This window comes from Herpailurus yagouaroundi, unplaced genomic scaffold, assembly GCF_014898765.1.
Source record: "Herpailurus yagouaroundi ecotype Mexico unplaced genomic scaffold, PumYag 222, whole genome shotgun sequence".
In the NCBI taxonomy this organism is placed as follows: Eukaryota; Metazoa; Chordata; class Mammalia; order Carnivora; family Felidae; genus Herpailurus; species Herpailurus yagouaroundi.
This window is the reverse complement of record NW_024412453.1, coordinates 3,323,998-3,343,088: the sequence shown is the minus strand read 5'-3', so window position 1 is coordinate 3,343,088 and position 19,091 is coordinate 3,323,998. Positions and strand designations below refer to the sequence as shown.

At 38.6% G+C, this 19,091-nt stretch overlaps 2 protein-coding genes and 1 non-coding gene across 9 annotated transcripts in view; 1 reads left to right on the top strand and 2 right to left on the bottom strand.

The window, feature by feature from the left end:
• ERI2 (ERI1 exoribonuclease family member 2) overlaps positions 1 to 19,091 on the bottom strand; it is a 63,106-nt gene that overhangs the window by 30,491 nt on the left and 13,524 nt on the right. For 3 of the 4 annotated variants that reach the window (XM_040458829.1, XM_040458830.1, XM_040458831.1), the window contains exon 9: positions 9,818 to 9,980. In XM_040458829.1, the coding sequence (XP_040314763.1) occupies positions 9,818 to 9,980 (163 nt within the window). Of the gene's footprint in view, positions 1 to 9,817; positions 9,981 to 10,335; positions 10,513 to 19,091 lie in introns of those variants that run through there. The other variant, XM_040458834.1, reaches the window with a different exon arrangement.
• The window catches only part of ACSM3 (acyl-CoA synthetase medium chain family member 3), a 57,597-nt gene that overhangs the window by 31,818 nt on the left and 6,688 nt on the right, over positions 1 to 19,091 (top strand). For 3 of the 4 annotated variants that reach the window (XM_040458837.1, XM_040458836.1, XM_040458835.1), the window contains exons 4-10: positions 7,033 to 7,240; positions 9,960 to 10,103; positions 10,219 to 10,375; positions 10,651 to 10,730; positions 12,061 to 12,184; positions 13,128 to 13,208; positions 18,232 to 18,333. In XM_040458837.1, coding sequence (XP_040314771.1) covers positions 7,033 to 7,240; positions 9,960 to 10,103; positions 10,219 to 10,375; positions 10,651 to 10,730; positions 12,061 to 12,184; positions 13,128 to 13,208; positions 18,232 to 18,333 — 896 coding nt within the window. The remainder of the gene's footprint in view (positions 1 to 7,032; positions 7,241 to 9,959; positions 10,104 to 10,218; positions 10,376 to 10,650; positions 10,731 to 12,060; positions 12,185 to 13,127; positions 13,209 to 18,231; positions 18,334 to 19,091) is intronic. The other variant, XM_040458838.1, reaches the window with a different exon arrangement.
• TRNAQ-UUG (transfer RNA glutamine (anticodon UUG)) lies at positions 15,268 to 15,352 on the bottom strand. Its single transcript has one exon. It is a non-coding gene; the product is annotated as a tRNA-Gln (tRNA).

The window sequence follows — 19,091 nt, the reverse complement described above, 5'->3', positions numbered from 1 at the left end:
GGCAGTGTATGACCCTCCTTTAACATAGCAGTGCTCGCAGGTGCAGGGCAAACAACAAACATTTAAAACGCATAAGGGACAGTAAACTAGCCAAAATGATGAAACGGAAAAATTCTCCTCAAAAGAAATTACAGGAAGTAGTGACAGCTAACGAATTGATCAAAACCGATTGAAGCAATATAACAGAACAAGAATTTAGAATAATAGCCATAAAATTAATTGCTGGGCTTGAAAAAAGCATAGGGGACAGCAGAGAACCTATTGCTACAGAGATCAAGGGACTAAAAAATAGTCATGATGAATTAAAAAATGCTATAAATGAGGTGCAAAATAAAATGGAGGCTGCCACAGTGTGGATTGAAAAGGGAGAGGAGAGAATAGGTGAATTAGAAGATAAAATTATGGAAAAAGAGGAAGCTGAGAAAAAGAGAGATACAAAAATCCAGGAGTACGAGGGGAGAATTAGAGAACTAAGTGATGCAATCAAATGGAACAATATCCCTATCATAGGAATTCCAGAAGAAGAAGGAGAGAGAGAGAAAGGGGCTGAAGGTGTACTTGAACAAATCATAGCTGAGAAGTTCCCTGAGGAAGGGAAGGCATCAAAATCCCTCTGGGGAAAGAAACAGGCATCAAAATCCAAGAGGCAGAGAACTCCCTTCAGATGTAACTTGAATTGATCTTCTGCACAACATATCATAGTGAAACTGGCAAAATACAAGGATAAAGAGAGAATTCTGAAAGCAGCTAGGGATAAATGGGCCTTAACACACAAAGGTAGACACATAAGGGTAGTAGCAGACCTATCTACTGAAACTTGGCAGGCCAGAAAGGAATGGCAGGAAATATTCAATGTGATGAACAGAAAAAATATGCAGCCAAGAATCCTTTATCCAGCGTCTGTCATTTCGAATAGAAGATAAAGGTCTTCCCAAACAAACAAAAACTGAAGGAATTCATCACCACTAAACCAGCCCTACAAGAGATCCTAAGGGGGACTCTGTGAGTCAAATGTTGCAAGAACCACAAAGGACCAGAGACACCACTACAGGCATGAAACCTACAGACATCACAATGACTCTAAACCCATATCTTTCAATAATAACACTGAATGTAAACGGACTAAATGCTCCAACCAAAAGACATAGGGTATCAGAATGGATAAAAAAACAAGACCCATCTATTTGCTGTCTACAAGAGACTCATTTTAGACCTGAGGACACCTTCAGATTGAAAGTGAGGGGATGGAGAAAAATCTATCACGCTACTGGAAGTCAAAAGAAAGCTGTAGTAGCCATACTTATATCAGACAAACTAGACTTTAAAGGCTGTAACAAGAGATTAACAAGGGCATTATATAATAATTACAGGGCCCATCCACCAGGAAGAGCTAACAATTATAAATGTCTATGTGCCGAATATGGGAGCCCCAAAATATATAAATCAATTAATCACAAACATAAGCAACCTTATTGATAAGAAAGTGGTAATTGCAGGAGACTTTAATACTCCACTTATAGCAATGGATAGAACATGTAGACAGAGAATAAATAAAGAAACAAGGTCCCTGAATGATATATTGGATCAGTTGGACTTGACAGATATATTTAGAACTCTGCATCCCAAAGCAACAGAATATACTTTCTTCTCGAGTGCACATGGCACATTCTCCAAGATAGATCACATACTGGGTCACAAAACAGCTCTTAATAAGTATAAAAGAACTGAGATCATACCATGCACACTTTCAGACCACAATGCTATGAAACTGGAAATCAACCACAGGAAAAAGTCTGGAAAACCTCCAGAAGCATGGAGGTTAAAGAACATCCTACTAAAGAATGAATGGGTCGAGGTGCCTGGGTGGCTCAGTCAATTGAGCGTCTGACTTTAGCTCAGGTCATGATCTCACACTCCGTGAGTTCGAGCCCCACATTGGGCTCTGTGCTGACAGATCAGAGCCTGGAACCTGCTTCAGATTCTGTGTCTCCCTCTCTCTCTGCCTCTCCCCCGCTCATGCGCTCTCTCTCTCTCTCTCTCTCTCTCTCTCTCTCTCTGTCAAAAATAAGCATTAAAAAAACAGTTTTAAAGAATGAATGAGTCGGGGCGCCTGGGTGGCTCAGTCAGTTAAGCATCAGACTTCAGCTCAGGTCATGATCTCACAGTTTGTGAGTTTGAGCCCCGTATCAGTCTCTGTGCTGACAGCTCAGAGCCTAGAGCCTACTTCAGATTCTGTGTCTCCCTCTCTCTCTCTGCCCCTCCCTTGCTTGCAGGCACACATTCTCTCTCTCTCTCAAAAATAAAATAAACATTAAAAATTTTTAAAAAAAGAATGAATGGGTCAACCAGGCAATAAGAGAAGAAATTTAGAAGTATATGGAAACAAATGAAAATGAAAACACAACAATCCAAACGCTTTGGGATGCAGCAAAAGCAGTCCCGAGAGGAAAATACATTGCAATGCAGGCCTATCTCAAGAACAAGAAAAATTCCAAATACAAAATCTAACAGCACACCTAAAGGAAATAGAAGCAGAGCAGCAAAGACACCCCAAACCCAGCAGAAGAAGAGAAATAATAAAGATCAGAGCAGAAATAAACAATATAGAATCTTAAAAAACTGTAGAGCAGATCTATGAAACCAAGAGTTGGTTTTTTGAAAAAATAAACACAATTGGTAAACCTCTAGCCAGGATTCTCAAAAAGAAAAGGGAGATGACCCAAATAGATAAAATCATGAATGAAAATGGAATTATTACAACCAATCTCTCAGAAAAACAAGCAATTATCAGGGAATACTAGGAAAAATTATATGCCAACAAACTGGACAACCTGGAAGAAATGGACAAATTCCTAAGCACCCACACACTTCCAAAACTCAAACAGGAAGAAATAGAAAACTTGATCAGACCCATAATCAGCGAAGAAATTGAATCAGTTATCAAAAATCTCCCAACAAATAAGAGTCCAGGACCAGATGGCTTCCCTGGGGAATTCTACCAGACATTTAAAGCAGATATAATACCTATCCTTCTCAAGCTTTTCCAAAAAATTGAAAGTAAAGGAAAACTTCCGGACTCCTTCTATGAGGCCAACATTACTTTGATTCCCAAACCAAACAGAGACCCAGCAAAGAAAGAGAACTACAGGCCAATATCCCTGATGAATATGGATGCAAAATTTCTCAACAAGATACTATCAAATTGAATTCAATTGAATATAAAAAGAATTATTCACCATGATCAAGTGGGATTCATTCCTGGGCTGCAGGGATGGTTCAGTATTCACAAATCAATCAATGTGATACATCACATTAATAAAAGAAAAGATAAGAATCATATGATCCTGTCAATCGATGCAGAAAAGGCATTTGACAAAATTCAGCATTCTTTCTTAATAAAAACCCTCAAGAAAGTTGGGATAGAAGGAACACACTTAAACACCATAAAAGCCATTTATGAAAAGCCCACAGCTAATATCATCCTCAATGGGGAAAAACTGAGAGCTTTCCCCCTGAGATCAGGAACACGACAGGGATGTCCACTCTCACCGCTGTTGTTTAACATAGTGTTGGAAGTTCTAGCAATCAGACAACAAAAGGAAATCAAAGGCATCAAAATGGGCAAAGATGAAGTCAAGCTTTCACTTTTTGCAGATGACGTGACACTATACATGGAAAACACTATAGACTCCACCAAAAGTCTGCTAGAACTGATACATGAATCAGCAAAGTCGCAGGATACAAAATCAATGTACAGAAATCAGTTGCATTCTTATACACTAATAATGAAGCAACAGAAAGACAAATAAAGAAACTGATCCCATTCACAATTGCACCAAGAAGCATAAAATACCTAGCAATAAACCTAACCAAAGATGTAAAAGATCTGTATGCTGAAAACTATAGAAAGCTTATGAAGAAAATTGAAGAAGATATAAAGAAATGGAAAAACATTCCAAGCTCATGGCTTGGAAGAATAAATATTGTCAAAATGTCAATACTACCCAAAGCTATCTACACATTCAATGCAATCCCAATCAAAATTGCACCAGCATTCTTCTCGAAGCTAGAACAAGCAATCCTAAAATTTGTACGGAACCACAAAAGACCCCGAATAGCCAAAGTAATATTGAAGAAGAAGACCAAAGTGGGAGGCATCACAATCCCAGACTTTAGCCTCTACTACAAAGCTGTAATCATCAAAACAGCATGGTATGGGTATAAAAACAGACACATAGACCAATGGAATAGAATAGAAACCCCAGAATTAGACCCACAAAAGTATGGCCAACTCATCTTTGACAAAGCAGGAAAGAATATCCAATGGAAGAAAGACAGTCTCTTTAACAAATGGTGCTGGGAGAACTGGACAGCAACATGCAGAAGAATGAAACTAGACCACTTTCTTATACCATTCACAAAAATAAACTCAAAATGGATAAAGGACCTGAATGTGAGACAGGAAACCATCAAAACCCTAGAGGAGAAAGCAGGAAAAAAAACCTCTCTGACCTCAGCCGCAGCAATTTTTTACTTGACGCATCCCCAAAGGCAAGGGAATTAAAAGCAAAAATGAACTATTGGGACCTCATGAAGATAAAAATCTTCTGCACTGCAAAGGAAACAATCAACAAAACTAAAAGGCAACCGACGGAATGTGAAAAGATAATTGCAAATGACATATTGGACAAAGGGCTAGTATCCAAAATCTATAAAGAACTCACCAAACTCCACATCAGGAAAACAAATAATCCAGTGAAGGAATGGGCAGAAAACATGAATAGACACTTCTCTAAAGAAAACATCCAGATGGCCAACAGGCACATGAAAGGATGCTAAACATCGTTCCTCATCAGGGAAATACAAATCAAAACCACACTCAGATACCACCTCACACCAGTCAGAGTGGCTAAAATGAACAAATCAGGAGACTACAGATGCTGGCGAGGATGTGGAGAAATGGGAACCCTCTTGCATTGTTGGTGGGAATGCAAACTGGTGCAGCTGCTCTGGAAAACAGTGTGGAGGTTCTTCAAAAAATTAAAAATAGATCTACTCTATGACCCAGCAATAGCACTGCTAGGAAGTGCAAAGGGATACAGGAGTGCTGATGCATAGGGGCACTTGTACCCCAATGATTATAGCAGCAATTTCAACAATAGCCAAATTATGGAAAGAGCCTAAATGTTCATCAACTGACGAATGGATAAAGAAGATGTGGTTTATATATACAATGGAATACTACTTGGCAATGAGAAAGAATGAGATATGGCCTTTTGTAACAACGTGGATGGAACTGGAGAGTGTTATGCTAAGTGAAATAAGTCATACAGAGAAAGACAGATACCATATGTTTTCACTCATATGTGGATCCTGAGAAACTCAACAGAAGACCAGGGGTGGGGAGGGGAAGAGGGGAAAAAAGTTACAGTGAGGGAAGGAGGCAAACCATAAGAGACTCTTAAATACTAATAACAAACTGAGGGGTGATGGGGTGGGGAGTGGGTGATGGGCATTGAGGAGGGCACCTGTTGGGATGAGCACTGGGTGTTGTATGGAAACCAATTTGACAATAAATTTCATATAAAAAAATTGAAAAGAAAAGAAAAGAACAGAAAAAGGAAATTTAATAAAATAGGATATGAATAATTTTTTAGCAGAAATTAATTATCTAAGGGTAATGTGTTTAAACAAAGTGCTCCTACTAGGCATCAAATACTGACTGTGAACTTGTCATTAGAGAGTGCCTTTAAATTATTAACAGAAGACTGTTAGGCCATGGCAGGAGAATCACTTATCCCCAGGTGGAACATCTCTAAGGAATAACCTTGGAGATAAAGCCTCATAAATATTGCTGCATTGCCTGATTAGAAAGGAAAGATATTCTGAAGAGCTTTGTGTTTTGGTACTGATTGTCTGCTTCCTGAAGAACTCCACTGAGGGGCTTATCCTTTCCAAAACGGAAAGACGAGTCAGTGTCAAGAGTCCAGGAATGAGCAGGTATGTGTTATTCAATCTTCCTTTCCTGCTGTGATGCTGGGAAGAGCAAAAACCATTGTGAAGTGTATACTTTCCAGCCCTCTCCTGAGGGTCTGGACCTAAGAGTGGTGGAGTCTGAAATATAAATATGGATACATGTAGATATAGAGATGCAGATATAGACATATTCTTGAAAGTCCATTAATCCTTTGAGAAAATAACAGCTAAAATTTGGTCAGTACTGTTCTATGCTCTTTATACATTTTAACTCATTTACTCCTCATTAATCTTATAGAATCCTCATTTTACAGTAGCAGAACCTGAGACTCATGGAGATGAAGTGGCTTGTCCAAGGCCAAGCTATAAGACTATTTGGCTCCAGGACACACTCTTAACCATTACACTACACTTACAGTGTAATTTACAGCAGGGAGAAGTAGAAGTACAGAAAAGATGAATGCCTCGATCCTTCCCTTTGGAGAGAAATCATAAAACATTCACGTATGTTTTAAAAGGTGCTGGACTGAAGTAGTTAAGTGTACAGCTCTGGGGTCAGGCTACAGGGTTCAATCTCTGCACTGCCACTTTCCATTTCAGGGATCTTTGGCAAGTTATTCATAGATTTTGTGTTTTGTCTTTTTTTTGGGGGGGGGGTAGGGATTAAATAAGTTAAAACATGCAAAACACTTAGAATAGCATCTGACATTTAGCCAATAAATGTTGAGTAATATTACTCTACAATCCAAACTCTCTTTTAAAAAATGGGGGAAAAAACCTCTCTTCAAGCTGAACGTTATGAATGGTCTTCAGATAGAAGATAATTATCCAGCATTTAACATGCTTTCATAGTATGTCAAAAGGGTCACAGATTTTAAGATCCCTTGAAAGGCAAAAGCCAAATAATTAATGGAAGATAAATAGATATCTAGACTGTTAAATGGAATGGTAAACTCATCCTGAGACATAAAGTACACATGAGCTATCTACACTGGCTAACTACCATGATAAAGGAAATCCTTCCTTCTATACATAGTTTCTTTTCTGCCCCTGTAGGGACAGTTTTAATTCCAGGAACCACCCAGCTGACCCAGAGAGACATTCTCTACAGACTACAATCTTCAAAAGCAAAGTGCATTATCACCGACGAAGTTTTAGCCCCCGCAGTAGATGCTGTTGCATCTAAATGTGAAAATCTGCACTCCAAGCTAATTGTGTCTCAGAAACCCAAAGATGGATGGGGGAACCTCAAGGAAATGATGAAGTGAGTAGCCATAATTGTTGTAGAACAGCTTTCCCAGAGGAAGGTAACACTGAAAAGATATTCAACCCACCAAGTGATCAGAAAAATGAAAAGTAAAATGAGGCAAAGGGAACAACTAGTAATTATGGCTGCACCAACAATGTAAACTCTGAGGCAGGAAAGAGGTTGGAGTGTTTTTTAGAGGTTAGGATCTCCAGGAAGCAGGCCCTGAGATAGAGATTAGTTGTGTAAGAAGTTTATTAAGGAGTTGTCTTGGGGTCAACACCTATGAAGGAAGGGGAGGGATGTGCAATTGGGCAAAGGAAGAAATGTATCTGCCATGCGCTCCCACTGGGACCTATGGGGCATGGATAGCCCCTCAAAGCTATTCCCAGATAAAATAAGAGATCCTGGCCTTTATATACCCATACTTGATCAGTAACTGGGTGTGGCCTATCCCTAGAAGGAGAGGTGAGTAACCTTGAGCAAGGCAGCTGTCTTCAGCCAAAGCAATCTCTAAAAGAGAGCTGGCTCCCAGCAGCTGTGGGAAGTAAGTCCTTCATTCCTGCAGCAGGATCTAGGAGGTGTCTCACAGCATCAACCACAGAGCTGTTATCCTCTCCCAGAGAAACAGAGAAACACAGTGAATTCTTCTGTGTAGGCTATATCAGTACCTTGCTGATAACAACACTTCTGGTTATAAATAAGATGGATGCAATTATAAAACTGAGTTACACTGATGTCCATCCCTGCTATGGAATGCTTCCAGGGGTCACTTGACACTATGGCCATGTACTGGTTCTATCTTAGCTTTAAGCTGGCAGCCAGTTCCCTCTAGAATGAACTTCCTACCTTTACTCAAGGATTTGGAAGCATGCTTGCAACTATGGATTTGTTTTTACTGCCTCTAAAATAGCCATCATTTATTGAGTTCTTACCAAAAGCCAAGTACTGTTCTAATTAAAATAATGCTATAATTGCAATAACGGGTAACATTTATATTGCCTTGGTTAGGTGCCAAAAACTGCTCCAAGCGTTCACATATATTAACTCATTAAAATGTCACAATAACCTAAGGAAAGGGTGCTATAGTAATACAGATGAAAAAGGTCAAATGCTATGATCTGGCAGAGCTGGGTTTCAAACCCAGGGAGTCTGGCTTCTGAACCCACACTCCTAAAGGCTATGTTTACTGCCTATAGTGGTGAAAGATTGGTATGATAACCCCACCTTAGTTTTCAAAAGCAACTGTATTTACAATGAAGTGATAAATACACTGCTCTAGGTAATATTTTTAAGGAAGAAAATTATGAAATCATAGACTAAGTACCTAGTCTACCTGTTAGGCTTTTAAAACAGCTTCTTGGGAGCCTGGGTTGCTTTGTCATTAAGCATCCAACTCCAGCTCAGGTCATGATCTCACGGTTGGTGAGTTGGATCCCCACTTCGGGTGAGCCCTGCTTCCCTCTCTCCTCTCTCTCTCCTCCCTCTCTCTCTCTCTGCCCCTCATGAGATTCTCTCTCTCTCTCTCTCTCTCTCTCTCTCTCTCTCTCTGTCTCTCTCTCTCTGACCCTCTCTCACTTGCTCCCTCTTGAAAGAAAGAAAGAAAGAAAGAAAGAAAGAAAGAAAGAAAGAAAAGGAAAACAGCTTTTCTACAATTCTCGTGGCCTGGATTTTCTAATTCATTCATTCTCAGCCCAGTACTCCCAGATAAAATCTCTGTGTGCAGTGTTTACCTCCTCTTAGCTGCCCTAATGTGGGGCCTGTTAGCAGCCCAGTTATCCTTCAGAACTACAGCTGATCCTTGAACAATGTGGGAATTACCAACCTGCCTTATACTGTTGCCCATGAATTCTATTAACATACTCAATTTTTTAAATGCTTATTTATTTTGAGAGAGAGAGAGAAAGAGCACATGCAAGCCGGGGAGGGGCAGAGAGAGAGGGAAAGAGAGAATCCCAAGCAGACTGCACACTGTCAGTGCAGAGCCTGATGTGGGGCTCGATCTCAAGAACTGTGAGATCATGACCTGAGCTGAAATCAAGAGTCAGATGCTTAACCATTGGACTGAGCCACCCAGGCACTCATATCACTTTTAAAAAAAGAAAAGAAAAGAAAATCATACTTGAGAACATCCACAGTGAAGGGGATGGGGCAGTTCTCACATAGCCATCATTATGAGATCATAGAATCCTCATTATGCTGGTGTTATGATCAAACTCTTGAGTTTTTTTATCTATTTATTTTTTTAAATTTATTTATTTATTTCTGAGAGAGACAGAGAGAGAGCATGAGCAGGGGAGGGGCAGAGAGAGAGGAAGAGAGAGAATCCCAAGCAGGCTCCACACTGTCAACTCAGAGCCCCACATGGGGCTTGATCCCACAAACCATTAGATCACTACCCTAGCAGAAATCAAGCGTCAGACACTTAACCGACTGAGCCATCCAGGCACCCTCTTCAGTTTTTTAAAATGCATCAAGTCTTCTTTTTTGTATAGTAGAAAAGCTATGAAACCAGCCTATAAGTGGGCTTTGATGACAAAATTTAGTTTGATTCCAGAAAGCACCTAAGAAGATAGAGAAAGAGATGGTTTTTACCTTGGAATTCAACCCAAGTCACTGAGGCCTGACTCATAAGGTGAAGAGGTCCGAGTAGATGGTTTCTCGAATACTTGGCTGTGGTTAACAGTTCATGGTGCTGTGTATCATGTGCAGAATCATTGTAGTTCTTCCTTTGTAGACAGGCCAGTGACAACCACACCTGTGTGAAAACAAAACACGATGAGATGATGGCCATTTACTTTACCAGTGGAACAAGTGGAACTCCGAAAATGACCGGACACACCCATAGCAGTTTTGGTTTAGGATTATCTGTAAATGGAAGGTAACTTCACGGAACTGCAGCTTGACATGTCAAAACTGCGGAGGTGATGATTCATTTATTGGTCTTTTAAATTTGTTTTTCCTACATATATCAGGATGATTCCTTGTTTTCCCAGGTTCTGGCTGGATTTGACACCTTCAGATGTGATATGGAATACCTCAGACACAGGCTGGGCAAAGTCTGCATGGAGCAGCATCTTTTCTCCATGGATCCAGGGAGCATGTGTATTTGCACATTACTTGCCACGTTTTGAGCCAACTTCCATCTTTCAGGTAAGGCAGAGAACAAGAGGTCACCATTTAGAAATGCTTTAGCAGCGTTCCTGACAGGACTGATGAATACAGTAGCTTGCAGAAATCAGACTGAACAACATGATTTAAGGTATTTCACACCTGGTAAGTCATTTATCCTGAAAAGATATACAGGCAAAAGGTGTGAGTGCATTTATGTTAGAATAAACAATGTTTAAGTTGTGCTGTGCCCTAAATAAACATTTAGCAACTTATTAAAGTTGTAGTAAGACTAAGAGTTTACTTCTAAATTGCAGACACTTTCCGAGTTTCCCATCACCGTCTTCTGTTCAGCGCCGACTGCATACCGAATGCTTATACAGAATGATATGACCAGGTAAGAAATGTTGGTAAATAGGCACTTAGTGGGGGTAGGAGAGAGGAAGAGTAAGCCATAAAATAAAGGATCTTTCTGCCTAAAAACAAAGTTCCACACTAGTAGGTACAGAATTTAACAATCTCTTCACCCCCTTCTCCTTCTTGCTTTCATTCTTTAAATCATAATTATTACATCCAGGGCAGGCTCCCCCAAGAAAGGTGAGAAAAGGGAGGGTTTAGTCACAGGTATACCCCTGATCCCAGAGGTTATGGATAAGAAAGTGTTCAATCTTTTGGATGATGAATGTTACATGAGCTGAGAAAGTAGAGAAATTACTCCAACTTGGAGCCCTGTCCCAGCAAATAGGAAAAAAGGATGAATGTCTTTTACTCTTGATTCCATTTGAAAGGGCACATTGGTAAATATTTTTAAATCATTAAAATTGCTAAAACTTTTTGAATAGGAAATATTTCATATGACATATCATTCAATAGGTATATAAGATTACAGAATGGAGTCTCCCTCCAAACCTTGTCCTCAGTGTCAGTTCTCCTTCTCCCTGAAATCTGTGCTTATACAAACCAATATGCCAGTATTCTTCCCCCATTCTTTTATACACATAAATGGAAACATAGTATGCTCACAGTTCTGCACCTTCCTTTTTTTTGCCTAACAGTACATCCTGGAACTGTGTGCTATCCAGTGCTATCCAATATGGTAACCACTAGCCACATGCAATTATTTAAATTTAACTTTAATTAAAAATTCACTTCCAAAGTTGCACTAGCCATGTTTCAAGTGCTCTGTAACCACATAGGGCTAGGTGATACTGCAGTGGATAGTGCAGATAATAGAACATTTTGATTGTGGCAAAAAATTCTATTGGACAACATGTCCAGGAACTTCCTTATTTTTTTTTCCTTTTACAGTCTATAGGATTCCACTACATAAATATTCCACAGTGAATTTAACCATACAATTGGTAAATTCTTAATCACTGATTTAAAATGTTATTATGAGATACCTTCCCTGAGGATGACATAGCTTGCTTGCTTTTTCTTTTTTTCTTTCTTTCTTTCTTTCTTTCTTTCTTTCTTTCTTTCTTTCTTTCTTTCTTTTTTTTTTTTTCAACAAATCACACACTCCCAGAAAATAAGAGGGGAAAAAAATGGATGTCTTGGGAGTCATTTTATGATGTTAGAAGAGTTTGTTCATTTTGTTTGTATTGAAGAGAGGAGTAAGGAAGGAACTAAAACACACTTCATATTGAATTTCATTAGAAATAACACTAATTTTCATTTCTCTCTATTCTTGTCTCCCAAATTTAACTTATTTGTTTTCTGAGAAGCTATAAGTTCAAAAGCTTAAAGCACTGTGTGAGTGCTGGGGAACCAATCAATCCTGAAGTGACTGAACAATGGAGAAACCGAACAGGTCTGGATATCTATGAAGGATATGGACAGACAGAAACGGTATATGACCTCATTGAAAAGACAGGGACGGACTCGAGTTAGCTGGATAAATAAAAAGTGATTTATATAACTGATAAATTTTAAAAATAAGTGTTTATTATATCCTTACAATTGTTTGAGGGATAGGGCAGTAGAGGAGTGGTTAGAAGAGTAGTTTAAAGAAAGTTGGAGGGAAACCAGTTACCAAAAAAAAAGTTACAACTGTAACAGATACAGTTGCTTAAGTAGCCATTCACTGAAAAAAACCACTATAGACCTGATCAGGACAAGGGCATTAAAATATATTTTAAATGAAAGAATGCTAGATCAACAGACAGATTTCCCCTTACGAAAGAGCGAACTTTCTTACAGCTGCCTCAAAAATAGAAAATTCTGAGTTCCTTGCTACTTAAAATATTAACAGTTCACTTAGATAACTCCTTGGCAAGTATACTCTAAAAGGGGTTATTTAAAGAGCTTGTAGACATAAGAAGAAGAAATTCTAGAGGAAGTGAATGAACTCATAACAAAAGTGGTTATTATGTAAGGAAAAGGAGGCATACAATGGAGCAGAAAAGGGAAAGGCTGAAAGAAATTTTTCATAGTGTCTTTTTATAATGCTTCTATTTATAAACCATAAGAATGGTCAAAAATTAATATACCAAAAATAAAATTTACAAATGTATTAAATAGAAAGAGCAGAACAAGTATCTTGCTAATATAGGTATGTTTTCATAAATATGGACATTTTAGTAATTATCAATTTATTAAGTGTTATAACTTTACTGTATGTCTTTGTTTAGTGTCTATCTCTACACTCCCTGAGAGCAGAAAATATGTTTTATTTTTGCGTCTGGTTCATCATAAATTTTTGATAATTATTTGCTGAATGAATGCATGTGGGTGAATAAATTAATTTTAAGTTAGTTGTAATGTTACTTTATTCTTTCTTCTTCTTAACTAGGTGCTAATCTGTGGAAATTTTAAGGGAATGAAAATCAAGTCTGGCTCAATGGGAAAGCCATCTCCTGCTTTTGATGTTAAGGTTTGCACATCCCCTTCCAGGAGAATATTTAACAACCTAATCTGTTTACCACCTACCCCTACACTCCTAGTTTTGGTGATGATTTCATGCTACTTCCATGATATCTTAATTTCCACGTATTAGCAATGGATTAGAGATGTTAGTTTAATGATCTCCATTTTTTTTTTTTTTTTTTTAGCAAAGCAGTGGCTTGTGCCATGCAGTTCTAAGCATTTTATAAGTACTAATCCATTTGATTCCCAGAAAGAACCTATAAGAGACATACCAGTATAAGAACAATTTTACAATGGCTGAAGGGGAATGAGAGATACAAGCTTCCAGTTATAGAATGAATAAGTTATAAAGATAAAAGATACGGCATAGGGAATATAGTCAATCAATACAATACAATATAGTATTGTAATCATAATGTGTGATGACATATGGTAGCTACATTTGTGAGCACAACATAATATATAAACTTGTCAAATCATTATATTGTAAACCTGAAACTAATATAACATTGTATGTCAACTGTCATTCAATAAAGAATAAAATAAAAAAGAACCATTTTACAGATGAGGCACAGAGAGGGAAGGAATTCACCAGAAGTCACATAGCTAGTGGCTACTAGTGCTGGGATTCAATTCCAGGCAATCTGGTTCCAATATCTATATTCTTAATCACATCATCACACTGTGCCCTTTCTGATGAAGGAGGTCAAGACCTCCTGAGGGGTCAAGTAGGCCAAAGGAAGTTACAGTTTACAGTGGCTGAAATATTTTTATCTTTCCCTAGTCCTACCAGGCCATTTCCTGGCTTTCTTTAACCATGGCCATTATTACCACCTGATCCCTAGGGAGCATCCTATTCTCCTATCTGCACACTTTTTACAGGGTTAGAAATGTTCTCAGATCAACATACCCAAAGCCAGGTATAGCCAAAGGAACTTACACTAATATATAAGAGAAAACCATAGCATAGCAACAAAAACACAAAATGGATGAGCTTACAGAATGGAGAGCTTAGAACCAAACTAAATGAGGGTTAGTTATGGATTAGATCAATGCTTCCAAAGCTTTTCTGATCATAAGAATCACCTGGATACTTGTTTTAAAACACTAATTCTCAGGCCCCTTCTAGATGAAAATGAAATCTTTGTTTTAAACAAGTGCCCCAGTTCTTATGATTAGGTAAGTCTGAGAAAATTTAGATGAAATTGATTGCTGATGTCACTGTTTATAGAATAAACCAGATGCTGGGTTCTTTCCCTTACTTTAACGTTGCTGAGAACCTTGTTTAAAGATAAGTTTGCCTCAGGGTGCCCGGGTGGCACAGTCAGTTAAGCTTCCAACTTTGGTTCAGGTCATGATCTTGTGGTCTGTGAGTTTGAGCCCTATGCCCAGCTCTGTGCTGACAGCTCAGGGCCTGGAGCCTGCTTCAGATTCTGTGTCTCCCTCTCTGCCTTCTTCTCTCCTCCTTTCACTCTCTCTCTTTCTTTCTCAAAATAAATAAACATAAAAAAAATTTTTTTTAAAGATAGGCTTGCCTGATGGCTCAGATCTGGCTCTACTATTCACTAGCTGAATGTCTTTGGGTAAATTGTTGAAGTCTCAGTTTCCTGATTTGTAAAATAGGGACTATGGTGAACGGCTTGGGACTTACTTGGTTGTAGCACTAAAAGTCATACATCCCAGGGACACTCTCCTGCCTTTGTCCTGGGCAAACTGAGATGGTTGGTCGCCCTAATAATGAAACTGATATCATAGGTTTCTTGTGAGGATTAAATGAGATAATATCCCTAAAGAGCATAACAAAGTTCTTGGCACATAATAAAGGTCTAAAAGATAGGTGCCATTACTATCATTCAGCTCTCCCTTGCATTCCCTTCCTTTGAAAAGCTTTTCTTTTCTTTTTTTCTTTTAATGTTTATTTATTTATTTTGAGAGAGAGAGTGCGAAAGAGAAAAGGGCAGAGAGAGAGGGAGAGAGGGAGGGAGAGACGGGGTGGAGGGGGGGGGAGAGGCAGAGAGAGAGAGAGAGACAGAGTATCCAAAGCAGGCTCTGCACTGATAGCAGACAGCCTGAGGTGGGGCTCGAACCCACAAACCGCAAGATCATGACCTGAGCCAAAGTCAGACACTTAACCAACTGAGCCACCCAGGCACCCCTGAAAAGCTTTTCTAAGAAGAGATGGTCAGGGAGCCCTGGTTACATTCTGTAAACAGGCTTAATAATAGTTCATTGGTTTATAGGATGCCTTAAGTTGGAGAAAGAAATATTGATAGTTGAGCCTTCTCTTGTCTGCATTATATGCAATCAGGTTGGCATTTCACAAAGTTGTGTTCCTTTCTTCCCTCTTAATGACAATTCCCAACATGCGTTGCTATGAAGTTCTCACAGTACAGCTGTACTCACATGAATCCCAACAGCAATGTATCACCACTTCTCCACTAATTAAGCCCTGTGGATTTCTGGGGCAACTATATTTGAATGCACAAAGGATGTGGCCAAGAGGAAAACTGCTCTATCATGCATCCCCACTCAGCATCATCACCTTCATTTCCCCCCCAATTTTTTATTGTAATAAAATACACATAGGAGCGCCTGGGTGGCTCAGTCGGTTGAACGTCTGGCTTTGGCTCAGGTCATGATCTCACGGTTCGAGCCCGTGAGATCCCCGCGTCGGGCTCTGTGCTGACAGCTCGGAGCCTGGAGACTGTTTTGGATTCTGTGTCACTCTCTCTGCTCCTCCCCTGCTGATGCTCTGTCTCTGTCTCTCAAAATAAATAAACATTAAAAAAAATAATAAATTAAAAAAATAAATAATAAAAGCACATAAAATTTATCATCTTGACCATTTTAAGTGCATAATTCAGTGGTATTAAATACATTCATAATATTGTGTACCTATTACCACTATCCATCTCCATAACTCTTTTCATCTCGTAAAACTGATTCTATATCCATTAAACAGTAACTTCCCATTCCCCAATGCCCCCAGCCCTGGCAACCATTCTACTTTCTATGACAACTCTATGTTGTGCTTATCCCAACAGGTGCCCTCCTCAATGCCCATCACCCACTTTCCCCTCCCTCCCACCCCCCATCAACCCTCAGTTTGTTCTCAGTTTTTATGACTACTATTTATAAGTGAAATCATAGTGTTCATCTTTTTGTGATTGGCTTATCACACTTAGCATAATGTCCTCAAGTTTCATCCATGTAGCATGTGTCAGCATTGCCTTCCTTTCTAAGGCTGAATAATATTCCACTGGATTGGCTATAACACATTTTGCTTTTCTATTCATCTGTCAATGGGTGCTTGGGTTCTTTCCACATTTTAGCTATTACAAATATCTCTTGAAGAACATGATTTTAAATCTTTTGTGTATATACCCAGAAGTAGAAATGCTAGATCATATGGTAATTCTATTTTTAATTTTTTGAGGAACTGCCATACTGTTTTCTACAGTGCCCATACCATTTTACATTCCCACAACAATGTCCAAAGGTTCCAATCCCTCCATATCCTCACCAACACTTATTTTCTGTTTTTTTGATAGTAGCCATCCTAATGGGTGTGAAGTGGTATCTCCTTGTAATTTTGATTTGCATTTCCCTAATGCAGCTATCTTCATTTTTAACTTTTCCCCAAGAGCTCTTATTACTGCTTTTGTTACCTAGATAAGAGCATCTGCAGTGACATCCTGGAATCTGGGGATATACTCCAACCAGCTGGATATGAGATTCTTGCAACTTCAAAGCTCAAAGCCCATAATTTTCATGATTTTAAGAACACTTGAATAAGGAACATGATTCTCTCCAGAAATAGAACATTTTGTCTCTTTCTCATCTATTAAAGAGTAGTCTGTGAGAAGTATTTAGAACTCTTAAAACATCTCCTTTCCATCAGTAATTCCTTGATACCGGAGCCAAATATTCTTTAGATGACTGGGTGGGAATTTATATTTTTTTATTTACAAGAACTTAAAAGTAAGATTTTACATTTAGAATTCCTTTGCCTTTCAAGTTTCTTTTTGGAGACATAGCTCATTTCCATCTGGAAAGTGCCAAATAAGTATTATACCCTTATTTTCCACACAAGCCATTTCACACAAACCTGGGTTTGAAGGCTCTTGGAGGATATATGTAAAAGTAGAGTGTTCATGTTTAAAAACAGCTAAAAGTTACTTAAGGCAAAATCTGGCACATGAGTTAAGCAATCAACCTGAGAAATGTGCATCTGGATTTTTAAAAAGTGGACTAACTCCCTGAAGAGATTCTACAAAGAAGTGTAATGATGAAAAAGGATAGGATCTGGAGTGTGGTTGTTGAGATTTGAATTCCAGCTCAGTCATGTACTTTGTTGCTTAAACTTTGCACCTCAGTTTCCTCATACGTAAAATGAGCATAGTGATAGTGATAACCAGATAGGACTGTTGTAAGGACTAAAGAAAACAATACATGTGGAGTACGTAGAGCTCTAGCATTTATTACTTGGAATGCAGTCAGTGCTTACGAAATGCTAGGCACTTCAGAGAATCAGGAGGACGGGGGAGAAGGTAAGAAAGCAAGACTTTTGACATATCACCAGTGTCTCCACCAGAGAACATTCCCCTTTCCTCGCTTGTAATGGGCTCCTGAAGTAAGGTTTTGTTTGTTCCACAGTTAAATTTGGAAAAACTGGTAATGAAATATTTACTTAAAAGATAATCAAGATATATTGCCAATTGATAAAAGCAGGCTGTAAAACAGTATATATAAAGTGATTCTATTTTTTTCTATGTCTATATTGTCTCAAAAAATATCACCAAAAGTGTGATTATTGGTAGATAGTGAAATTAACATTTTTTATTCTTCTTTCACGTTTTGCTAACTTGCATTTTAAAATATATTTTGCAGTAAGAATTTAAGTAAAACATATTTCTTCTGGGAATTAAAATATACTTAAAATACAAAACAAAACATGCAAAGTAAAAATTTAACATTTTGGCACATTAAATAAAATATTCCCTTAAATAAATCATTCTATTTTATCCTAGATTTTAGACATAAATGGCAATGTTCTACCTCCTGGAGAAGAAGGAGATATTGGCATTCAAGTCCTACCTAATCGACCACTTGGCCTTTTTGCTCATTACATAGTAAGAGATTTATTTCCTATTTAATTCTCAAAAGGAGAGCCTGGGTGGCTCAGTTATTTAAGCACTGACTCTTGATATGGGCTTAGGTCATGATCCCATGGTTTGTAGGATCGAGTCCCACAACAGGCTCTATGCTGACAGCGTGGAGCCTGATTGGGATTCTCTCTCTCCCTTTCTCTGCTCTTCCCCTGCTCTCTCTCTCTCTCTCTCTCAAAATGAATAAATAATACAAAAATACATATTTTAAAAAAGTGCTTGGTAACTATCCCTATTTGTCACAAAACACACGTAGGATAGGTGCTTGGCTTTTTGAGAGACTCATTGTCCTGAATTGTAATCCCTCAGGTAGGAAACTGAAGAAACGCCCAAATGCTTATTCTCCCTGGGCTAGATCACTGTTCCAGGCCCATGAGGGTAAGAGAAGGGAGCCCTAGAAAGACAGCCCTCTTTGTATACACTGATCATCTCCAATAGAAGACAGCACCCAATCATTTTCCTGAAATGTGATTAGTGGTTTCCCTTCTGAACAGCAGTGAGAGGGAAAGAAAGTGGGGCAGTGGGATTAAGTAAATGTCTTTCACTAAAGCCTTTACAGCCTCCCTACTGTTTGCAGACCTATTTTCATGTCTAATTGAAGTATATATATTTTAAAGTTTGCATCAATATAATCAAAAGTCCAGGTTCTACTTGTCAGTGAATTTTACATAATGTAACAATCCTTCATTCTTCCTCCTACCAAGTTGCAGAACCGGTTTTGT